At 40.6% G+C, this 20,682-nt stretch overlaps 1 protein-coding gene across 2 annotated transcripts in view; it reads left to right on the top strand.

The window, feature by feature from the left end:
• The window catches only part of COMMD1 (copper metabolism domain containing 1), an 89,389-nt gene that overhangs the window by 13,314 nt on the left and 55,393 nt on the right, over positions 1 to 20,682 (top strand). For both annotated transcript variants that reach the window (XM_075413364.1, XM_075413365.1), the window contains exon 2: positions 13,204 to 13,485. In XM_075413364.1, the coding sequence (XP_075269479.1) occupies positions 13,204 to 13,485 (282 nt within the window). The remainder of the gene's footprint in view (positions 1 to 13,203; positions 13,486 to 20,682) is intronic.

Genomic DNA, 20,682 nt, shown 5'->3' with positions numbered 1-20,682 from the left:
CCCTGAGGAGTTCAATATCTGTTTATCTGCTGTCCTTGAGGACTGTGTGTTTCATTTCTAAAGGTGACAGTGATCTTGGAATATGTTTTTTATCCCTTGAATTCTTTGGCACCTTCTCTTAACAATACTGTTTTATATGTAATTCCACATAAGTAAAAATAGATTACAACAGAATCTCACTGAAAGACATAAAATATACTGTGCACAGCAAATGTGAAATAATAGCCAACTTGTCCAAACAATTTTTAGGCTTAAGTGTTTTTCTAAATATTTAAAAAAAAATTTTTGTAATTATCATTTTACATATGTTAATATATTTCTGAAAGCATGTTTTTCATCTCTCTCTCCCTCCTAACAATAAGAAGTCGCAATACGAATATAGTTTGAGTGAAATTCTGTGTTTTTCCAAATAAGGTTAGATTTTTTTTCCGGTTGAGATGTTTTGGGATCTCTGCCAAAAGTTTCCTACCTCAGCTTGGTGGGTAGTTTTTTCTTTCCCTTCTTTGCAGTCTCTATAAACCATGATACCAGGATTATGAAACATGTTCTGACGATATATGCAGACACTGGAGTAGTATCTGTGTAAAAGGCAAGTAAGCAACAGACATTTTTACTCCTTGTCTGACATTTACACATGGCTTTGTTGTCTCTCGTCAGACTGTCACATCAGATGTGCTGTTCTGTTTTACTCTTTTTGCCATTTCTGGTTCAAATGCAGTTTATATTCTGTTCTAACAAGCTGTTTGTATAAGTACCCTTTAGTTTTACATGGTCAAATATGGTGCGAGTATTTTATATGTCTTAATTAGTTGTGATTTCTTTTGTATTTTTTCATAAAACTCAATTTTTACCTTTTTAAAGTGAAAAAAAATGCATAACTTCCTTTTTCTGCAGAAGAAGAAACAGCAGATTTAGGCAGTGTGTGATTATTTTGGTCAGGTATTCATATGGTGCTCACAGATACGTTTACAGAGTAGGTATGCACACATGCAAACATAAGAAGAAAGGTCAGAAATGAGCGCCCTTCTAACACCATTCAGTGACACACTGAGGTTTGTATGCATTGCCTAGGACGAAGATGATAAGCTGTGGTTCTGAGGCTGGTTGGGGTCTTGCAATGTGTCGCATGGTTTGCTTTCCAGTGTTACGGGCGAGATGGGTGGTTTTCCAGAGCTGTGCGTTACTGATGGGTCCTCAAGAGGCTACGGGTTGTTATGCTGCTTCAGACCTCTTGGGACCTCTAAGATGGTTTTCTCTCGAGGACTCTAAGGAGCCCAAAGGCAGGAGCAGCTGATGCAACTTTGTAGAAGGACTCTTCTCCCATCGGTTACTGGATGTGTCTCCTTGTATGCAATGAGTACCCACGTATGTGCTTCTATTTTGCATCTGCTTATAAAGTCTCCTCCTGCATGACCAAAAGAGAAGGATCTGGCTCTGGCTTCTTGTGAACCAGGTTAGAAGAGTGTCAGTCGTTTCTTGCTCAGGGGAGAAAGTGCTTTTGTTCACAGGATTCATGTTATGACCTGTCAATTTATGAATTTATGACGTGTCAGAACATCTATAAAAAATCTCGTAAAGAAAAGAAAGTGATAGAGAAATTTTCCAGTTTGTGTGGACAAATGGTAGGGAGTTTATTGAATATGGGTAGCCCCCAATTTGACTTACAGCCAAAGAAAAACCATGGGAAAAACTAATTGAATTCTTTTTGGCGGCCATAGGCAGCACTATCTTGGAGCATCTGAGTGCTGAAGTTTTTAGTTGTTTAGGCCTGCGACGGTGAAACCTAAAGTTAAATTTTGTTTATCACCAAACAGTTTTCACTGGTGATGTGTCTTGTGCAATTTGGTATACTGCTTGTGTGGAACTTGTTTAGCACTAGTATTTAGCATTTAGCATTAGCCTTTCTTAGCATTAGTAGCTAAATTTGCAGAAGCCTTAGGCCGCAAGCTGTGAACTTTCACCTAAATATATTGAACTTTTACCTGGTTGAGTAAAAGAAGGCCCCAGAGCTGGTTCAAGCCAAAAAGCTAAGGAAGCTACATTCGTTAACAGAAGCTGCAACCTTAGAGATAGGCAAGGGACGGGCCACCTAGAGATAATGGGGGAACCCAATGATGAATGGGAAGACCCTAGACCCCAGTATTACTACTGGTCTGAACTGCGTGTGAAGGCTGGGGGATTTAGACTGTAAGGGTGTAATTGCCCAAGGATATCTTTGTTTGATGTCCCTGTTTGGAGGCATCCAGTTCAAGCTGTAGTGCTATTAATAAAAATTACTTTATAGAAGAATCCCTTTTAGAATGGCTGGGATTGTAAGGGACGTAAAAAATCATCTAGTTCCAACCCCCCTGCCATAAGCAGCGACACCTTTCACTAGACCAGGTTCCTCAAAGCCCCATCCAACCTGGCCTTGAACCCTTCCAGGGCGAGGGCAGCCACAGTTTCTCTGGCCCACCTGTTCCAGTGACTCACCACCCTCACAGTAAAGAATTTCTTCTTTATATTCAGTCTACATCTACCTTCTTTCAGTTTAAAGCCATTACCTCTTATCCTATCGCTGCATGCCCTTGTAAAAAGTCCATCTCCAACTTTCTTATAGGCCTCCTTCAGGTACTGGAAGGCTGTGATAAGGTCTCCCCACAGCCTTCTCTTCTGCAGGCTGAACAGCCCCAACTGTTTCAGCCTTTCCTCGTAGGGGAGGTGTTCCAGCCCTCGGACCATTTTTGTGGCCTTCTTCTGGACCAGCTCCAACAGTTCCATGTCCCTCTTGTGCTGAGGGCTCCAGAGCTGGATGCAGGACTCCAGGTGGGGTCTGACCAGAGCGTTAAATCACCGTGTTATTTCTGTAGTGTGTGTGTCTGCAAGCTCTGCAAACCGCTGTTGTGTATGTGCAGTTCTTGAGGCCAATGCATGTTGTCTGTGGAGGCACAGAGGTGGGGAGTTGTTCCTACAAACTCACTGGAAAACCTCATTACTTGGACAGCTCTACTGATAGATGTCTTGGTTAGGAGCCTAACCTGACAGAAATAGAGAATGCAATGCCCTTGGGGTAATTAAGGGGGTCATTAATATTTAATGTAATTCTATTGGAGAATACTTTCAGATTGATGTTTTGGCTGTTTCATTAAGTCTTTAGCCTTTTTTTCCCCCCCCAAAAAAAAACATTTATTAGTTCCAAGAGCATTTTTGGTACAGCAAATGATGCTTAAATCTTTATGAGAAAGTGAGGTACGGTTTCTTCTGAGCTCCCCAGCTTGGGCTTTGCTCCCGATCAAGTGATTTTTCCCAGCACCAGGGGGTGAGTGGGGACTTTTACAGAGCAGTTGTGATTCCTACAGTGAAGAGTTTGACCTGCTGCTGCTTTCTCCTATAAAGGCTCAGCTGTTAACAACCACCATGGCTGCTACTGGTTTGGGGAATGTGTTTTCTATTTCACTGAGCTGCCAGGAGGGAAAACCATTTTATCCATGCGGAAAGAAAGACCTGCTGGCTGGTATCCTGAGACTGAAAGCTTACCTCTTGTCTGTCAAAGCTGTCAACATGTAACACGAGTTGTCAAAATAGGTGATGAATGACCAAATGGTAAAACACTTTTACTTGCTTCCCTTGAAACTGTGTAGTCTGTAAGTTTGTCTCCTTTAGCTGGTGATCTCTTTGCTGCTGCGAAATGTGTCTGCAAGGCTTTGGGCTAAGGCAGTGATACACTGCAGCGTGAGCCTGGTTTAGGAGTATAGGAACCTTGCTGCTTCCAGGTAGGAAAATGTAACTCTGGCTATTGCCCAGAATAGTACAGAAGATATACAATAGTGCTGTGAAAGGAAGGAAAGCGGAGCCTGGAGTCAGAATTTGGCTCCGAATCAGAGTATATGGCAAGACACCATACAGTTGAGGGGTGCAACTCATGTATTTCATGTTGTTCACTGCTGGAGCATCTATGCTTTGCTATAAAGGAAGCTGACGTGCAAATGTAAACCAAGAGGGAAAATAGCTGAGTTAATCATAAGCTTTTAAGATGCAAACAATCAAGATACACTGAGTAAAAGTGAACACGAATTGTGTTGTCTGTGCATGGTTCATAATAAAGCAAGTTTGTGCTTTGTCTGATTTTACTGACAGGAGCGCTGCCTGCAGAGAGCTACAGTAAGCTCTGCTAATGTCTGCACCGTTACTGCACGCAGGGTAGGGCTGCAACTGTTTTTCTTCTACATGCCTTCAAAATATGAGCTGCTCCAACTTCTACTTTTAACTCTCCTAAGTGAAACAAGATTAAACATGAAGCAGTAGTCCGCGGCAGCAAGTAATTTTCCCAGAATGATTGTAGAAACCTGATAAACACAGTTCTCATTCATTGTATTAAGAGAACAGAGGAGCAGAAAAAAAACCAATCACATGGTTTCTTAAGGGAAGGACAGGTCACGTCACCAGTTCTGGGACTGTTACTGTGTTTGTCTCTCTTTTCCGGCTTTTACTCCCTCCCTTGAATTTTTTTGTGTTTACCATCTGATGTTTATTCTGCCCTATCTGGGTTTCTCTCCGCCTTTTATTTTCCTCTCTGTCTTTAGCAACACTGCATAGAATGAATGGCTTCTGTCTGTTGAGAGTTCTTATTTCTGAATCCAGCTCCTTCAGGAGGACTGAAGAATAAACTATTTTAGACTGAATAACATAACGTGCAAAGTTTTAGACATTCTCAAAGAAAGCAACCTGCTTCTACTGAAGCATAGTTCAGGGAGCGCATGTGTATGCACATTCGTTTTGAAAAAGGTTGAACCTATCAGACTTGTCTGTAACACAGCTGCATGTTTAAGAACTATTGGAAATGCGACATCTCTTTGCCTCCACCCCAAGTGGCAAAATGCTTTCTAAACCATAGCAAAAAATTTGTCTCAAGCAGGCAGAAAACTGATAGCAAAGCTTGGGATTTTTTTGCTGCAATTCAGTTGAGTACAGGCCAGGATGGATGATCTATATTTACATTTTTAATTCTAATATATTTTTAATCCTCCTATTTGACCCTTTTAGTTGCAAGTTTATCTGCTATTAGTAGAATATTTTTTTGGTTCCCTGTTTTATCTCCCTCTAGCCGGTCCAATGCCTATCTGTGCTCTCTGAGGAGCGCTTCCCATTGCCTTTTTCCTTGTACATCTCTTCCTCTGTCTAGTTTAAATAATTTCAGTAGTTTGGAAACTGTTATACAGGAAGGGGGTGGCACTTCCTTTTTTTATGTTTGTTGCTTAAAATCCAAGCTTTTAGTATCTATGTGTAATCTGAGTATGCAGTCATCATTTTAAGATCTGGCTATGACTAACATTATTAGTGAGTGGGCTTGGTCTGTTGCGGTTTTTTTTCATTTATTCTTGTTCTGTAAGTGGTATAAAGCCTAGACAGAGTCTTTAAGTAGGTCCGGACACAGTAATACTGACGATTCTCAGTTTTCCTTCAGCTAAAGATGGTTTTTAGGATGGGGCTGGGGTGGGGGATCCACTTTTTGGAGCTCAGCACAGCAGGTTTGCAGGAAGAATGATCTGACCACAGGAGCATGGCTCAGGTTGTGGTTCATCTGGTGGCTGCCGATTTTAATCAACCTTTCATCCTTCTTTGTCGTCAAATGAGTCTTCATACTGCAGAAAAATGATGTTTCCTGCAAATAAATTTAGGAAGTGGTGTTGTATGGAATTAGGAGTTCAAACTGGTCGTTTCCCACAGACGCACAGACTAATGGTAGAGGCAGGCTGGAGGGAAAATGGTCTGGTCACTTCAGATGCTTTTAAAAACTAATGCTGAGATCTCTTTTGCGTTCAATTGTAAGCTAGGCCAAAAATAGCTGTATATGTGCTTCCCCGTTATTGAACTTCATGTTCAGATGAAACAGTAATTTTAGCAGAGAACATTGGGGTTGGTGAGCTTGTGTGCAAAAATATAACATAGGGGTTTGGGGGGTTTTGCTTTGTGGGAACCTGGGAACCTTGAGGTAGAAAATGGAGGAGTCAGTCAAGAAGCATGAAGGCGACCCACTGAGAAGAGACCTTCTATGTGCACATTTGACAAGTTTGGGTGTAATCAAGCTTAAAAAGATTAGAAACGCAGGAAGGATGTAATTTTGCCAGAAACTTCATCATGCACACACATTTTTCCCATCTGCAGTAGCAGTGAAGTAATTTTATTGTTGTTGCTGTGTATTGCAAGTCCTCCCGTCCAAGAGGAAAGCTCGATGGAAGTCGGAATAACTCAAATCTAAAAATATTTACAAGTCTGCTGAATGTCCATTGGCCTGGTTAGTGTCTCCTTGGCAATGCATTAGAAGGCTATGAATGTTGGAATAAGAAATAGGTATTGCAGAAGATGTATTACACACTAGAAAAAAATCTAACTACAGGCTTTTAAACAATATATATATATATTATTATCCTCTTAGTGATTCACAGTTAGCTCTCTTTCTCTTACCAAACAGTTTCATTTCACTTTTAACTGTATTACAGCTCAAACTAAAGTAAGATTGGGACATACTATGAAACTTGAATAAAAGAAATTCGTGTGATCTCCCTTGCAGAAGATGAAGACTTAAAGATTAGTTAAAACCTTTCTACTTTGATATAGAAGTACTAAATGTATTGTTAAGGTCACTTGTGATTTCTGACTTTCAAATTTGCAGGGGATGTAGAAGCCTTTTGCTTTGGGTTTTTTTCTGAAAGATGGATCTCCATTTCCAAGAGCAAACAAGCAGGCTGTTGCGTCTAATTTTATCTTAATCCAATTCTCAAGAGAGCTCGTGGACTCTAATAAACAGTGTTTGTGAGGCACAACCTACCAAGTCTCTGAAAACCTCCACTGTCTCCAGAAACGTGGGAAAGTCTGCTGGACTGATATCCAGGGAACATCTATGGGAACAGCTCATTTCTTACAGGACTGGATATCTTAGCAGCCCTTGGGAGAGTGTCTGGTTAGTAGATTCTTACAGGGGAGCACCCAGAAACCACAGGGCTGCAGAGATGTTCTCAAATTCCTCCTGTCTAAAGGTACTATTTGCAGAAGAATGTGCTGAGCTAACTTGGACAAATAGCTTGGTGTCGCCAGGACCCGCGTGTGCCATTATGCCCAAAGATGGTGAGACCGGCTTCTGTTCCCCCCCTGCTCCCCCAGGCTTGCCCTTCTTTTTAGATAAGGATAAAGATGCTGCACACCCCAAACCTGCATGCAGCAGGCACTCTCTTTTTGGCCCAGATCCAGTAAGCATTTTCTTCTGAGGATGAGAAGTGAAAGAAATGCACAGTATCCTGACGTTAACAGGAGTTGCTTTTGTGTGATCAAAACGTTTTGGCCGAGTGGGGTCCCTTGACGTGTTCCTCTTGTCTGCGGCTGGTCCGCCCTCTCCGTGCATGCACTCCAGGGGACTGAGAAACAGTTTTGAAGGTTGTATTTCTAAGAGCATCTGAGTTACCAGAGTTGTGATACAGGAATAGCCTCTCAGCCCCAGATCCCCCAGAACTTGGGGGGGTCATTAGTAGGGTGCATGGCACAGTATTGTTTGCTTCTCTGAGCTTGTGATGTCTTTGTGCTACAGGCTGGCAGCAGCCTGTGATTTTGAGGGTCAGCTGGAGAAAATGCCTACACTTGCTGGCATGGCCAGCTCTTGGAGCTCTTCCATAATGGTTGACAAATAATGTTTTGTTTCTGGAAATGAAGTGTGTTCTTTTTTCCCAGTGGATTGTACCAATTGTTGTTTCTCACTAGTATTGTATGCTTGTCAGGCTTTATTTCTCAGGAGAGATAATGAATTTAAGTCTCTCTTCCTGTTCTGTGTACCAAGGCACATGTCTAATGGATCTAATTAAGGCAGTACAAAACTCTCCAGATTATCAAATATTGTTCCATTAAGGAAATAGTATTTGAAGTCTTATTTTTATTGGATGAATTATATTTGAAGACATAGTGGGTGGGTGTTGAGGGTGAATACAAGGAGAAGTCAGTATGACCAAAACTGTTTCTTGTTATTTAAAAGCACCTGCCCAGCCTCTGGAAAGAAAGGTGCAGCCGGTTGCTGAGGGCAGGATTTGCACGTTTGTAGTGTGACATGCTGTCCATAAGCTGTGCTTTCTAGGGGGAAAAAAAAGCATACTTTAGTAAATCTCAAAATACATAATGTGAGGAAATTTTTAATAGCTAATGGTGTTCTTTTACAGACTCTATTTTTGAAAATAGGCTTTTTTTACTTAGTCACTCAAGTGAATAGTCATAGTAATGTAAATGAAATTACTCACTGGCATACTGTAGCTACAATTTTATACTTACTTAGAAAACTTTTCTGCTTTTTGTTAGTTGAAGATTTTTATGTCAAAATAGTAAACTATTTGTGATTACCAATAAAAATTGGAATTAGAATCATGGAATCATAGGTTGGAAAAGACCTCTAAGATCATCAAGTCTAACCGTCAACCCAACACCACCATGCCTGCTAAACCATATCCCGAAGTGCCACATCTACACTTTTTTTCCTTGGTGTCATACTTCTAGCGCAGCTCTTCTTGATGTGCTGTAGAACTGCGTAGAGATCGGACAGTCTGTAAATAAAATGGAGGCTGTGATAATATATTGCAAAAGTATGGTTATTGAAAAATTCTTCACTGAAAGAGTGGTTAGGCGTTGGACCAGGCTGCCCAGGGAAGTGATGGAGTCACCATCCCTGGATGGGTTCAAAAAATGTGTAGATATGGCACTTTGGGACGTGGTTTAGCAGGCATGGTGGTGTTGGGTTGACGGTTGGACTTGATGATCTTAGAGGTCTTTTCCAGCCCTAATGATTCTATGATTCTGTGACTGCTGAAGAGATGAGGTGGCAGGATCTCCATGTACACACACTTCATTCAGGATATAAAGTCAATATAATAGAATGACATGTGCCACTGACAGTACAGTGGCTCAAGTTACTGCAGTAGATTCTGCACTTTAAGGTCTGTTTGTACTAAGTAATTGGCATTGATAAGATATATCCCTCTTGGAGCAATGCTGATAGTGGTTCAGCTGTAGGAGCTGGTGGATAAAATAGGTTTCAACAACTGTAAGTCCTGAGAAGTTTCCAGTAATGATGCTAAAATGTCTGTGTTGTTTATTCCAGCAGTGAAACTGTCTTCATCACTGCTGTGGGAGCTGGACAACATCGGTCTTTGTCCTGGTGGTGGTAAATGCTCATCCGAAGCTCCAAGGGTTTAAAAGCGTGAGGGGGAGACATAGAATCAGATATATTTTATCTGTCTTTAGTTATAAGCACAGAAGAACCGCTTGTGTTTTAACTTTAAATAAATCCTTGGAAATATCAATAAGGTGCATTTACTGTAATTTGATATTCTATGTAATAAATAAGCATTGTTAAAAGTAATGGAAAGAACTGTTTGTAATGCTGTTCAGAATATGAGTGGAAATATATATTTTTTGTCAAGTTAAATTGAAACATTTCCTCAAGCTTAAAAAGAAGTCCACAGTTTAACTGTGGTCATTCGTATGAGCAATGGGGTAGAATTACGCTTGTTTAAAGAATGAGCTGTGTAAGTGTTCGTACAAGAAAGGAGATGGAAAATCAGCAAAGACCGTAATTGTTCTCTCATTCTTTGTAACTTCTATCAAGTTTCCTGTCCGCAGTGAAATGTTGCCAAGTTAAGATGAAGAAGAATATTAAAATGAGTTGCTGTTCTTCTGTGACTTGAAAACCTTTATAGCCAGTAGGTTTTGTTGAGGAATTTCAAAGAAAATAGCCTTCATTAATATCTTCATGCAACTGTACTGAGGTATAACTCATTGATTGCTTCTACCTGCTTCCAATTAATTTTTTTTTTTTTTTTAACAAAAGGAGTTTTTAAGTTGCAGTCCTGTTTCCAAGCTGAGAGGGATTCTAGTCGGAATGATGGACTGTATCGATATGTTAATTTAAAACATGCATCATCTGAGAAATATTCTGCCAAAATACAGTATGGCTGTTATCTTCTGGTTCCTTAGCTGTGTATGTATGTTTGATAGAGCCCTGGAACAGGCTGCCCAGGGAGGTTGTGGAGTCTCCTTCTCTGGAGATATTCAAGACCTGACTGGACAAGGTCCTGTGCAGCCTGCTGTAGGTGACCCTGCTTTGTCAGGGGGGTTGGACTAGATGACCCACAGAGGTCCCTTCCAACCCCAAACATTCTGTGATTCTGTGTGTGCAGTATTAAGCGATCCATATTGTGTGTACATGTGCACACGTGTCTGAGAGAGAGAGAGAAATGATTATTAAGTGTGATAGATGGTTTCCTTCCTCTGGTTTATGTGATGGTATTTTGGTAGCAAAATGTATCAGGGTGCTTATAGTACATGAACGTACAGAGATTTTAAATGTAGCTCGTGCTGGGTCTTAACTAACCATCAATCTGTTGATGATATTTGCCAAACAGGCAAGTTTAACTGTCCTGTATAAACCCTGGTAATGTTGTTTTGTCTTCCTTACACTTCAACTGCAAGCTTGGTCATAAGCTTCCTCTTTCAGATAGACTTAGCAGTTAGATTTATGTCATGTTTCAAGCACAATAAGGAAGTTTGTGTGTGTATTTTATCAGCTTAGCAAAGCACTGCCAGAGATCTTGCTGCATCTGGCAAAAGAGTTGTTGTGAAGGGGGTGAGGTTAAAAGAAACCTCTAAGAATTACAAATGTGATATATTTGACAGTTATAAAATCAAGCCAAGGAAAGGGTTACCTGGTTGTTTGATCTGGTGGATCTGCATTAGGTTCACATTTAGTACAGATTAGATGTTTCTCCATGACACCTTTGCTTCATTCAGTGCAGAGGACGCAGTTTGTGTTCTTGGTTGCTGCACAGGAATAGAACAGAAGGCAATTTTCTGCACAGCTGAACTGAGAAGAAAGCCTGTGTTTTGACTTGATCTTGGTCTTGACAGGGCTTACACATGGTGCTGGGGTCTGAAGTTGCTTTTTCACCTCTGTTCCTCTCCCCTTCACAGAAACCGGCACAAAAGGTGGACATAAGCAGCAGTTGGTGTCACATAACATGTAAGCAGATCCCCACACAGATGTAGTGATATGAAAAATATGAAAACAGATAATATTTCACACAGCTGTTCATAGACAGTCCTGTTCATGTAAGATGTGGGTGTAGGAAAGGACTATAAATCTAAATAGCTTTTCTTTTGAAAATGAAGTGCTTTTTTCACTACAGCATAGTTAGATATTATGGGATAATTACTCTTAAGTTAAATAACTTCATGATAAAAGCAAACAACATATACAGATACGCTGAATGCCTTGTAGAAAAGACAGAGCGGTGCACCACGCATCTGAAATTTTGTAGTAAATTGGCAGGTGCTCCTATTAAGCTGAAACCCTGATACAGGCGAGCAGTTACTTCATGTGGATTGCCATTTCATTTCTCGATCACGTAACAGATGGCAGCTAATCCATTGTGAGAGCGAGGGAAAGCAGTGCTTCCTCTTATAAAAAATACCACAAAACCCTTAGGAGAAAGATCTTATACACTGGATGATAAAAGGCAGCGTAAGAGTTGTAAATCTAAGTTGTTTGTTTGGGTTTTTTAGGGGAGTTGTTTCTTGTTTGCTTTTCTCTTGGAAAAAAACTCAGGGCACGGAGGATGTGGCGGTGTATCTGCTGAAGGTTGAGCACGTCACGATGTTGGCTTTGCTCCCTTCAGAGCAGCAAACCCACCGCCTTTCTCTGTTGCTTATGTGACGTGTGAGCTCTTTGTTTCAGGCTAGTTCTTGTGCTTGTTTTTTTTTCTTACCTGCCTTTTTATTTGAGGCTGCTCCCGAGGTGGCTAAGATCGCATCCTCTGATATTGGTCTGGTCTAGAGGAAGGCAGCAAAGCCTACCCGGTAGCTCACCCCACTGCCAACTTCAGTTCGTCACCGATGAAATGGGGAGAAGCAGCAGGTCTCGCGTCCTCGGCGAGCTCACGGAGCGCTAACCCGTTGGTTTTTAGATAAGCGACACCCAATTTTGCAGACAAGCGCTGTGAAGCACACAGTGTGTGTCCGGCCAAAAGCCACACGCTGCCACGCCCTTGGCTAACGAGAGCGAGATCGTTACTTCCCTGAACATACGGAGTACAGCAGTGGGAATACTGTGTCAAGGAAAACTACATGGAGGGAAATCCCAAGGGTTGCAGTGTTGGCTGCACTTCACCTGCTATGCTCCCTATCGCTGCCTGCTTGGAGGTGGCGTGTTCATTTAGGATAAGCTGCACCCGTTTTGGGTGAGAATGAAGCAAAAGCATCTGCTTGAAACTACGATGGGGAAACTTGGCCACAGTTTCCTCTCTCTCCACCGCTGGTCATCCCCTCCCTTCATGGCTGTATTTAGCAACCATTGCCAGTTAGGCAATGCAAATTTAAGGCTGTAGGATTATCAGCTTTGGAAAAATAGGTGGAAAAAATGGATATCTATTAAAAAAGTGGTTTGGGAAGAATCATTTCTGTCGCTGTGAAGGGAGGAGGAGTAAATGATCCCTTACACCCCCTTGCAAAAGACAGATACAGTATTTATCCTCACAGGGTCCCCTCACGCTTCAGAAGAAGCTGCAATTGCATTTTTAAGGGCTGCTTCACGCTCTCTCTTGGGAGACTCGCGCTCTTGCTGCTGCAGCTTGGCTGGTGCAGCGTTTCCCAGTTTTGCTTCCTTGTCTGCGGTGTGGAGGTGGCAGATGAAACTGGATGTTGCAACGAGCTGGGATGTCTCGTCACTCATTTCAGCCTTGGCTGGGCACATGCCGTGCTTGCCCCAGCTTTCCTGTTTAACAGACCATCACAACAGCAGTATTGTGCCTGACCCAGTGCTCTCAGCAGTGACCATTTGGGTATGCCTAGGCCTTACTGGGGAAAGGGCCAGGCAGACAGTGAGAAGCCTCCTTGTTATCCTGTACCAGTACTGCATTCCCAAAGGCGCTCCCGCATTCCTCATCACTGTTAACGATCCATTACCCTCCAGCTGTCTGGGGACAGGGATCTTGGAGAAGTGGTAGGCGCTTGCAAATTGAGTTTTAATGAAAGTTGTCAGGTTGTTTCCATAACCCAGCTTTGTTTGCACTATCCCTTTAAAGTCCAATCTTTGTAAAACCCCAAATGTGCGACCTTTTCGTAGACTGTTCAGCTTAGACTGTTAGAGAGTATTTTTGATCAAGCTTCTCCCTTTTTCTGCTCTTATTTTCCCTACAGTCAATTGCTTCAGCGGACATGGATTTGAATCAGCTGGAGGCTTTTCTCACTGCCCAAACCAAAAAACAAGGTGGCATCACATCAGATCAGGCTGCAGTCATTGCAAAATTTTGGAAGAACCACCGCATAAAGATCCACGAGAGCATGATCAATCAAAGCCGTTGGGATAATGTCTTGAGAAACATGAACTGGCGAGTCGATCTGAAGGCACAGTCAAGACGCATCGATCAGATAAACACTCCTGTTGCAATAGTTGAAATGGAACTGGGAAAAAATGGGCAGGTAAACTTTCTTTTGCAAAATATACTAACCTGATTTAGCTATGTATGCGCTGAGACATTCTGCCTGGTGCTGAATTCACTGCATCCAAATCAAATCAGTGTAATTTTCACCACTGGGCCTTTAACGTACTTGAACTTGTGGTCCATCTTCGGATACAAAGATACATTCTGGGTGGTGAATGCAATTTTTGCTTGTTTTGTATCTTCATATATGTATTGACAGTTCTCTTTTTGTTAAGCTTTGAAAATTTGAGGATGTAGAAATCAAACATAAAATCAGCTGTACTAGCAGTTACATTAAAATTGTATTCCATGCACTGCAAAGTCAATTAATTTTTTTTTTTTTTCCCCGATCAAATACTAACATTAGGTAATACCTGCAAAATAGAAGCTGAAAAAGAATAAAGTTCACAAATTATGATGGTCAAGCATCCCTTACATTTTAGGACAAATGAGGGGAAAGACTCCTCTTTATTTTACATAACACCTATTTTCATGTTACAAGTACATCTTTATTACCAGTCATGTTGTGCAATCTGGTCTTATCTGCCTGAAAGAGATGTATAGCTCTATCCGTCTGAAGACTGCATTTCTTTTTAATCTTTATAATTCATATGAATGTACAACTAAAGGCACGGCTTCCTATCTTCTCTTTTTCTCTTTTTCTGGCAGGAAATGTGTTTGAGTTTGGTATCTTTTTCCTCTGCAATGTGTTAGCAATTCTTCAAACCTCGTTTCTTAGCAGTAGCTACTGGAAACCATACCATCAGCTAATTTGGGGGTTTTGATGTTAATAGTTAACAGTTAGCAAGTTTCCTTGGATTTCATAATATTTTAATAGCTTATAGCAAAACAGTACCTAGATTAAGTACACCGAAACTGTGTGTGTGTATATAAAAAGGTGGAGTTTTCTGTTCAGGATCTTGAGATTGGATAAAATATATTCCATTAGTGTACACACACACACACGCACGCACGCGCACACACACACCCACACACACCCACACACACACACACACCCACACACACACACACACACACACACACCCCCAGAGTATACCTGTGCAGACCGAGTGATTTACTTGAAACTGTGTGGCTATACCAAGGCGAGAATGAATGTACAAGTAAATTGGGATCCTACAGAGACAGTATATATTGTTGGAAGTTCTTCTGTTGATCCACTTTTTCTCCCAGTCTTTGAAAGCCTACCCTCCCTAGGTGGTGACCCTCCACCTTCCACTTGTGTATCCCTGTAGTGACCGATGCAATAATGGTGTGTGTTTTTAGGTTTTTTCCTAGCCTCAAAAAGGTTGAGTTTTCTGCTCAGGATCTTGAGATTGGAAAAAATTATACTCCATTAGTAACAAATGGAAAAAGTTTTTTTAAAAAAGGGGTTACAGTAAGTAAGTTACAATGAGTACATCAGTGAGCAAATGGGAAGAATACCCGTGTTCATTAAAAAAAAAAATCCTTAACTCAGAGCCACTGTTGTATTTCGTAAGGGAATTATGTAGTTAGTGACTCTTGTTTTGAAATTGTTTCTTCCCCAGTAATGGATGATTACGGTAACATCAATCAGCAAGTACATTTATATTTCTTCCACCCTGTGCAATGAGAGAAAGGGCATATGAATGTGAAGGAAGAATATGCATTTCTGAGGCACTGTAATTTCTCTTACTGAAGAGCCCCACAACGAAACCAAAATGAATTATTTTAGCAATGTGGCTTCATATTTCAAAAGGAAGGGGTTGTGTGGATGTATTTTCTGAACTGCCATCAGACGTAACTTTTGCCTCCTTTGCTGAGGAGAGTAGTGAGCTGTTGGCAAGTCTGATGCTTGGTGCGAATAAGGGTATTAGACTGGTACTTACAGAAATAATCACGGAGTAATTACCATTGTCACCACTTGAGGCAAAATTGGCATTTATTTTAAGAGCTGTGATTTCATGTAGTCTTCAGCTTTGGATTAAATAGGTTCTCTGCTGAAAAGCTTTTGGTTGAGGCAGTTCACATCAGGCTGCACACTCCTGTAATGGGCTGAGTTTTGGGAACCCTGGGGCTGAAAAGGCAGCAAGTGAGTTGCCAGAACAGTTCATCCAACCCTCAGCCTCTTCCCACATGTGTTTGGGAACCTCCTGGAAAGATAGTCGCAGAGACAACTATTGGAGGTTGAACAAGTTGTTCTTGCGCACTGGATCCAGCCCACAAACTTAAAACCATCACGTTTTATAGCCTTTGTACATGTTTTTGCTTTGTTGTTAGCATATTTGTATCTGTTCTAAATAGCAAGTTTTGTAGCACATCAAATACACATATGCTGGTACCTTTCTGAAACTTAATAGAGAGAACATCTTTTCTAAAAGGTTGTCAGTCGTAGATGTGATTTGGCGAATAGTGAAGATCTCCTGGATTTACAGAAGAAAGCTGGCTGATGATTCAGGACTAAATTATTCAGAACAGACTGTTTTCATTTGGGCACTTGATAACAGGGGAGTATACAAATGCATTGATGTGTAATGAATCGGCATTAATTTTTCATGTGTTTTGACAGAAGCAAAGAAATGCTCTGTAGAAAATGTGCCTTTCCAGAGTTTAAAGTCGCTCTGATTCTTCTCCGTGTCTCTGAACTGGATTTAGATCTCTGCCCAGCAGAAGGCTGGGCAGTCTGGTGGCGTGTCTACTCCTTCTGCTTCAATAAGTAACCTTGCTTTCTGCTTGCCATCTCTGAATTTTAATAGGTCAGTTTTTTCATGGTGGAAAGACTGTATGTGTAAGACCTAATGTGGCTAGAAATGGGGAATTTGAAGTGACTGGTTCATAAATGCCAGTAGACTGAGTTTACATGAATTATGTCAAATTTCATTAATATTTTCTGATGATAGATGTTTCTGGTTTTGAGAATCCATTACAACTTGCATACATAAATTCTTACTGTCCTTGACATTACTGATAATACTACAAAATGAACCCTTTCCTCTAAGTACTCTTAAAAACACTTCTAATGAGAAACATTCTGCAGTACTGGTGCTTCAAACTTTGGAAAGTTAGGTTCAGGATCTGTAGCTGACAGTTTGAGGTCTTTTTGTTCAGTAAAGAGTTTACAGCAACATTTAAAGTTTCCTTTATTCTGGCAATGTAGTCTTTATACATCCTGGTTAAAGGCAGATGAACGTGCTATCATGAAGTAGTCTGCTTTGAAAGCCAATTTTCTCGAACAATATGACTAAAAATAAAATCCTAAAGCAGTTGCACTTTAGCCTGCATTTGCCTTCATCTGTTCTTGATATTCAGTGCTCATCACTGCTGGTTCATTCTCTCCTTTTGAGCAGTCCATCTTTTCTTTTGCACAATGGTTTTGTCCTCCTCTATCCCTATACCTTGCTGGCTTTCCCTGAAAACATCTATAGCTCCCTGCCCCCTTCTTTATGTCCTTTTTAATCTTGTTGTCCCTCTCTGAGCATCGCTGTAAAGCTCTTTTGGCATGAAATTTCAACCGGACGCGAATCTGCCGGGAGGGCCAGGGGAATGAGCTGGAGAGTTGCCCTTCTCGTGCCCTTCCTGCCCCTCCGCATCAACGCTGCTCCATATGGTGAACGGTCGCTGCTGCTCAGTGTTAGGTTAGCTGCAGATTTCAGTCACAGATTTATATCTGACCTTGTCATTAATAGAAAATAAATGCATTGGTTTTGCACTGTTCCTTGGCATTAAGATGCATTTGAACTTGTTTTATGGACTTTGTCATGTTATTTTCCATATGAGATGTGCCTCTCCCCTGGGGCTGTGTTCTGCCACTAGTATTCTGGGCTGATTTGCCAATAAGTTTTATTTCCTTGCAGCATTATATATTTTGCAGTTTAATATCTGAGACTGATCAAATATTATACATTAGCGTGAGTATTTGCTCTTGGCTTTTATATGCTTGAACTTATTCACAGAGTGGGTGTTTTTCACACGCATTTCTTTTCAATGTTTAAGGTACTGGTGATCCATGCAACTGCACTTTTGTTGGAGTTTTGTGAGATGTTAAGCAAGTTTTATGAGCAAAGAGTATTTTCTGTCCTAATTGAATATGAAGTCTGGGATTCCACTGCAGGATTCTTCCCAGAAAAACGTGAGGAAATCACGTCAGGATTATGGATTAGAGGGTTTTTCCCAAAACTTTGTATATCTCTTCTGTTTCCTTTTTTAAAACATCTGCCTGACAGAGGTGTCATGAAACTTAGTTAATAGTATACAGTACTATATAGCAAATATGCCGAGTTTCAGCATCCATGCAGGGACAGGAATGACTCTCACACATTGATACAATGCACAGCCGATTCGATTTATTGCTCTGCTTGCGTGGTTATATACATTTTTCACATCTGCACACGCGATCACGCTTATTCGAATAGGCTACAGACATAAATCACGCGCTGTTCACGCACCCCACATTCCCTTATGGTTGGTAACTATGCACTAACGCCAATAGCAACAGACCGCCTGCACATCCTTGAACACATCTTGTTTTTGCTAACCCACACCATGTGCACTATCAGAACTTTCTCAATTGTTATTCTCAGCTGTCCTTTCCAACGGCCCGTCCAGGTATGCTAACTGTTTTGCTTAAGCGGCCTAGTCATGCTGACTCTCAAACTACATCGACCGCAACACAAATACTAAAAGCAACAGCGTAAATTAAGAAATTAGGATAATTTCTTTCAAATTTAAGGGCAAAGAGCAGCCTCTTATTCCATGTCATTTTTCTGAAGTCTAAAATCACCAGGGATATGTATCTTTATGTAAAACAAATATCTTTCTTTAAAGAACAGGCAAGCATTAGTAATAGCCTTCTGATAAATTGAAAATCTATAGTTTGCTAGTTCTGACTGTATTTTGGTTGTCACTTTAAACTCTCACCATCGGGATAAATACTTTCTGGTGAAAGGACTTCCTAGATGAAGTGATGCTTTGCTAGTGCAAGAACTCACCTGATACTGAAAAAAGTAAGAACTGTCAGCTCGTAGTTTGCCTTAGGTATAACACATCTGCTCTCTGCTGACGGCTTGATCCAGACCCTGGTAATTCAGAGAAAATAACAATAATTCAGGTAACAATTCTGATAATTCAGGAGTGTGGAAAGAATTCATAGTGAACGTAGACAATTGTCATGTGCTATATGTAGGAGGTAAAATGCTATCAGGATTTTGGAGGTCGGGAGCGTGAAATTTCATCATTTTTTAGTTTGTATCACTATGAAGATAAAATTCTTTTAATGTTATGGGAAGGAGTGAAGTAGATCTCAAAGTAAACTTCTGGGACTTGTTTTTGACTTGTTAATTGTGTAGATTCTATACAAATTTAGGTTGAAATTTGTATCAACAGTGCTATAAACAAATGATAAGCTGAATTCACAGACGTTGATGAATATTAAAATTGAACATGTTTTCACAGTGTAATAAAAATCTTAGGATTTAGCTTCTATAAATCTCATTACCTTGCTAGGATTACAGACTGAATGCCGCTGAGGATCTGCTGGTGTTTTGCACATTTTTGTAAGCACGGGTCTCTTGGTTTCCCTAGGCTGCCGTTATCTCCAGCAATAGCTTTCGCTGCTGAAGAAAGGTCAGATCAAGAAAACGTCACGAGTAAACTCGTGCTATAGGGAGGAAGGATTATGGCTGCGCTTGCTTTTGCCTTCGTGTGGCTCCAGGTCAGGCTGCATCAGAGCTATCGCTGAAAATAACTTCAGATAATTGACTTCCAGTCCTTTTTGTGTAGGATCTGTTCTGAAAAGACCAACCGTTTTTTGTAGGATATCAGTATGGGTAAAAGTGATGCTTAAGGAGACGAAAAGCAATTCTAGGTACCCGAACCAAAATAAGGGCAACCTGGCCTGTGAAGGGGAAGAAAAAACAACCACCAAACAATTTTTCCTTTCCAGCCTTAATCCATTTTAATTTTTGTAGTTATTAACATTATCAGAACTATTGTTCCAGTCAAAAATGGGAAAGCGCAGATGTTTAGAAGCCGAATCGATCAACTTAACCGCAACAGGCTTAATACTTTTATGTGTTTAAAGATATAAAACCTGGTAAGTAGAAGTTAGTGGAAAAAAATCACCTTTGTGGCCAAGCTGAATGTAATCGCTTGAGCTTTTGTTCACCTTGGAAATTCATGAGCTGGAGAGAACAGTTACGTAAAGCAATACAGTGAAAAGCAAATAAAAACGAGAGAGGGCAAAGGGTTACTCGGCACAGAGAAAACTGGAACATGGTTGACTGACTTAGTTATTTTTTTAATCCTCTGCATGGCACTCTCTGTAGTCCTTTGCTTCGACAGTTCAATTTTCGTCGCCTTATCCTGAAAGCAAAGTGAAATTTGGGGAACAGGAAGAGAATTTTATTATTTGTGGCTGTTGGGATTTTTAAATGTAATATGTTACGGAGATAAGAGCATTAAATTTAGAGATTAAATAACTGTCTGACTTGAATTGTCAGTTTTCCACTGTATATATTTGACATTATTTTTTCATGAGTACCTTGTCTGTTCACCCTATATGAAGCAAGGATATTATAAATTAGTGGTACTAACAGTTTCCATCCTTGTTTATTTGTGCCATGTATATACACATACAGGTGTACAGGCACACGTATATTCCTTGTCAACTGTTTTTACTCTGGAGCTGGATTTGCTGAAGTAATTTGATAATTTGCTATTAAGAAATATAATTATTATTATTGTAAATATTAATAATTGAAGTGAGAAAAATAATTTTGGTTGTAGCTGAGCTCAGGGTATTATGAGGAGAATTCTGGAGTAATTGAAGGTGAGCTGTATGAAGATACATATTGTCATAATGATGCCTATTTACTGCCTTTCATCTGCCTAAATTCAGATTCAGTCCTGGACCCTTGAAATTTTTTACCTTCTCAGAAAATATATTGAGATCTTGGACATTATGACAGGGGACTTGCCATACATTATGTATCTCATGCAATCAACAAATATGTTGCAATCTAACATCAATTTGTCATTCTCGTACAGTGATACAATGTTGCGTATCTTTGATGAAACACCCTCCAGAGTCATCTCTTGCAGCCTTGGGATGCAGACTATGATGAGGGTGGGACAGGGGCAACTGGGTTCAACAGACCTGTCTGGTGAAAATTGTCTCCAGCAAATGCATTTCATCGCTCAGCTATGCCTTCTCCTGGAA

This window comes from Opisthocomus hoazin, chromosome 2 (assembly GCF_030867145.1).
Source record: "Opisthocomus hoazin isolate bOpiHoa1 chromosome 2, bOpiHoa1.hap1, whole genome shotgun sequence".
NCBI lineage: Eukaryota > Metazoa > Chordata > Aves > Opisthocomiformes > Opisthocomidae > Opisthocomus > Opisthocomus hoazin.
This window is presented reverse-complemented; position numbering and strand designations above follow the sequence as displayed.